The sequence below is a fragment of the Mandrillus leucophaeus genome, unplaced genomic scaffold (assembly GCF_000951045.1).
Source record: "Mandrillus leucophaeus isolate KB7577 unplaced genomic scaffold, Mleu.le_1.0 Scaffold714, whole genome shotgun sequence".
NCBI lineage: Eukaryota > Metazoa > Chordata > Mammalia > Primates > Cercopithecidae > Mandrillus > Mandrillus leucophaeus.
The window spans coordinates 621,963-625,611 of record NW_012107742.1 but is presented as its reverse complement, the minus strand read 5'-3'; the positions used below and the strand labels follow the sequence as shown (position 1 = coordinate 625,611).

Below are 3,649 nucleotides of genomic sequence, written 5' to 3'. Positions count from 1 at the left end.
AGTAGTAATTCTTGAAGGTGGACACCAGCTTGAAGGGGACGTGGGGCATTAGTGAGCAGGTCACCTGCCCGTTAGCACCTGAGTCACGGTCAGACACGGTGATCAGCGCAATGACCGTGCTGACTGGAGCGTCCTCTTTCACAGGCAGGAAAAGGGAGGTTATGGCCATCTCTGGGGTATTATCATTCACATCCAGGAGTTTCACTACTACTTTACAGTGTCCTGTTAATGGGAATGCACTTTTATCCATGGCATCAATATTAATTTCATATGAGTTACAGACTTCATAATCCAGTTCCCCCTTAACTTTTATTTCACCAGTATTAGAATTAATTATAAATTTGGACTTTACATCGTCAAGAACAAAATTACTAAAGAAATACCCTATGTCTTTATTGATGCCCTCATCTGCATCTGAGGCATTCAGTTTAATAACTAATGTCCCACTCGGTGCATTTTCCAACAATCTGACATTATAAATGGATTTATCAAATTCTGGGGCGTTATCATTAGCATCCAATACATTGATCAACAACTGAACTGTACCTGTTAGTTCGGGTTGTCCTCCATCAGTTGCGATCACTAATAAACGATGTTCTTGTGTTTCTTCTCTATCTAAGGATTTCCTCAAAACTAGCTCTAAAAAGTGCGTTTCTTCTTCATTTGTTTTAACATCTAAGTCAAAATATTCGTTAGGATTTAACCTGTATCTCAATTGTGCGTTTGCTCCGATATCCAAATCCGACGCGCCCTCTACCGGAAACCGCGAATCTGGCATTCTTGACTCTAAAATGAATAATCTTTGTTCTTGTCTGGAGAACCTGGGCGGATTGTCATTAATGTCCTTCACTGCCACCTCCACATGGAAAACCTGCAGCGGCCTGTCCACGATCACCTCCAGGTGGATGCTGCACTCCGCGCTCCGCCGGCACAGCTCCTCGCGGTCGATCCGAGAATTCACAAACAAAATGCCATTCCGCAGATTTACCTCCAGAAGGTCCCTGCGGCCCTTGGACGCCACCCGGAACAGGCGCGGCACCAGCTCTGCCAGCTCCAGCCCCAGGTCCTGCGCGATGCGGCCAACGAAGGTTCCGTGTTTGGCTTCCTCCGGGATCGAGTAGTGGAGCTGGCCGCTCCCTGCCTTCCAGTAGACGAGGAGAAGCCACAGCAGCAGGAGCCGGGATCCCGGACTTTCTCTCCGGGAATATACCATCTCAATCTCCTTCCGATTATCAGCTCTCTATTGCATCACCACACAATGTATTTTGTACATTCAATTCCCAATTAGCTATATATTTTTATATTATCACCTTTTTGAGCTTCTTGGCAGAGCCAAAAATGGAAGGTTCTTTTCCTTTCTGTCTAAGGAAAATGTACTCACTGTACTCCTTTGAGGTTGGGAAGGGAGAAAAACCTTGCGGTGTCCAGCGACATCATGCGGATGAAAGGGTAAGTGTTTTACTTTGTTTTGCTTTCTTTAGCTTATATTCGTCAATATTTCTCAAGTATTCTCACTTTCAATGACATGATTCTTATCATTTTTTAAATCACTTATCTCTAGTCAAAATATATCATTAAACTGTGTCTTCAAATGCGTCAATATAAGTGCATCATTAAAATATTTACAGAAACATGCATCTAAAGTCATGGAAACCCAATCCTTACTAGAGAAGTTTGTACTGGTGTATTTTATATAGGCAGGAGTTTATGTATTTCCAAACTGATAAAAATAACTTTTAAGAGTTAAAGTTTTGACTTTTCTCATCTCTATTTAAACATATCTAATTAAAATTTTTGAGTTTTTCTGTATTAATCAATGCAATGTTTGTATGCTATCTCCGTGGTACTCATAAACCAAATTTTTATTCCAATTTCAGTGTTTAATAGTGACATTCTGTTTATGTTATTTTCAAAAACAACTAAAACTATTTTAATGGCATTCTCACCTGAGTTTCTTCTTGGAGGTCTAATTTTCAAATCGATGAAAACCTATTTCTTTATCTATAACACCTATCTACTTTTTATATTATCCCAAAAACTGTAATGGGGATATTTCAACTTTCTAGAAATCAAAAGCATAATAGAACAACTTTGGTAAACGTCTTTGCACTATTTTCAAATTAGTAGCATCTAGATAGCATTTCTTCAAGTTGCTATTACTGATAAAGCAATTATTAAAAATTGTAAAATACATAGCTTTGCACTTACATAACAAGTCAAAATCCTAACATTTTCTATACGACATACTATTTCACAAAATGTTTAGGTTCCAGTAAATATAATCATGTTGAAAAGAATATCATTTTATTAACCAGGCTACCTTTATGTTAGTTTAATGACTTTTTAATCTCCCAAATCTTTACTGGATGGTATCATTTGAACACGACCTAGAAAATATAGTAAACACTTAATAAATACGGGCAAAAGAAAATGTCGCCAAGTTTTCTATTGAAGAAATAGCTAACATTCTGCTTGTACATGTACTCCTTAAAATCCCTTAAATATTACAAAATATCCCTTACCTGTGAAGACAAGAGGGACCACGAGATCAGCAATTCTATTGTTGGATACTTTTACGTTTAAAATATAGCTTGATAAGAAAAACGAAATTACCAGAAAATGCAAAGTCAGTGGAAATTCACTTGATTTCTGGAATTCAAACTTGTAAAGAAATAAGATATTGTCACAGAACTGTTTCTGATACAATCTTTAAAGATGTATTTACCATTTCCCTTATAAGATTCTTACTATATTATCATGACTTTGCAGTAATACTTGGATCATTGAAACACAAATCAATTTCCAAGACTATTTGCCTAATAGTTGTCATACTGATAATTGTAAAATATTTTAATACGCAATGGTTAAAAACATAAGAAAATGATAATAAATGTTTAGAAAATAGCATTAGCTGACGTTAGCCACTTTCTACTATATAACAGTAAATAATGTAAAACTACAAGGCTATGGAATAAATTACAGTAGAATTTTATACAGAATACACAAATATAACCTTTGAAAAAAGTAAATATTAAGTATTTAAAAGGCAAATTAACAGTGTAGTATTAACAATGTGTACATTGTAATCTGCACAGTATTATAGTAAATACTGAGTATTTTAAAAGATACACTCAATGGAGAAAAAGTAATCAACAATATCAGTTCACATGCTCTTCTCAGTCTGGAAAAAAATATCTCATGTACTTATATAGATATTTCAGGAGAAAACAAGACTCTTGACTTTGGATTCATTTTCATATCTGTTAAACTATATTTAATTATATTTACTTTTCGAATTATCACTCGCATATGTGCTACAGTGATCAACTCTTATCTTGAATATTCCTTTCTCAATAACTATAGATTATCTAATCTCAACTTCATAGGAGACTTCATAGAAAATACTTTTTTTCCTATGGAAAAGAAAGTAGCTGGGACTACAGGCGCCCGCCCCCACACCCGGCTCCGTAGCCCAGGCTGGAGTGCAGCGGCGCGATATCCGCTCACTGCAAGCTCCCCAGCCTCCCGGGTTCACGCCATTCTCCTGCCTCAGCCTCCGGGATAGCTGGGATTACAGGCGCCCGCCCCTACACCCGGCTAATTTTTGTAGTTTTAGTAGAGGCGGGGTTTCACCGTGTTAACCAGGATG

The 3,649-nt window shown here is 37.2% G+C and overlaps 1 protein-coding gene across 1 annotated transcript in view; it reads right to left on the bottom strand.

Annotated features, from left to right (window-relative positions):
• The window catches only part of LOC105528389 (protocadherin alpha-5-like), a 9,680-nt gene extending 8,269 nt beyond the window's left edge, over positions 1 to 1,411 (bottom strand). Inside the window, exon 1 of the mRNA XM_011965119.1 lies at positions 6 to 1,411. Coding sequence (XP_011820509.1) covers positions 6 to 1,213 — 1,208 coding nt within the window. The 5' untranslated portion in view covers positions 1,214 to 1,411. The remainder of the gene's footprint in view (positions 1 to 5) is intronic.
• Positions 1,412 to 3,649: the final 2,238 nt, after the last annotated feature.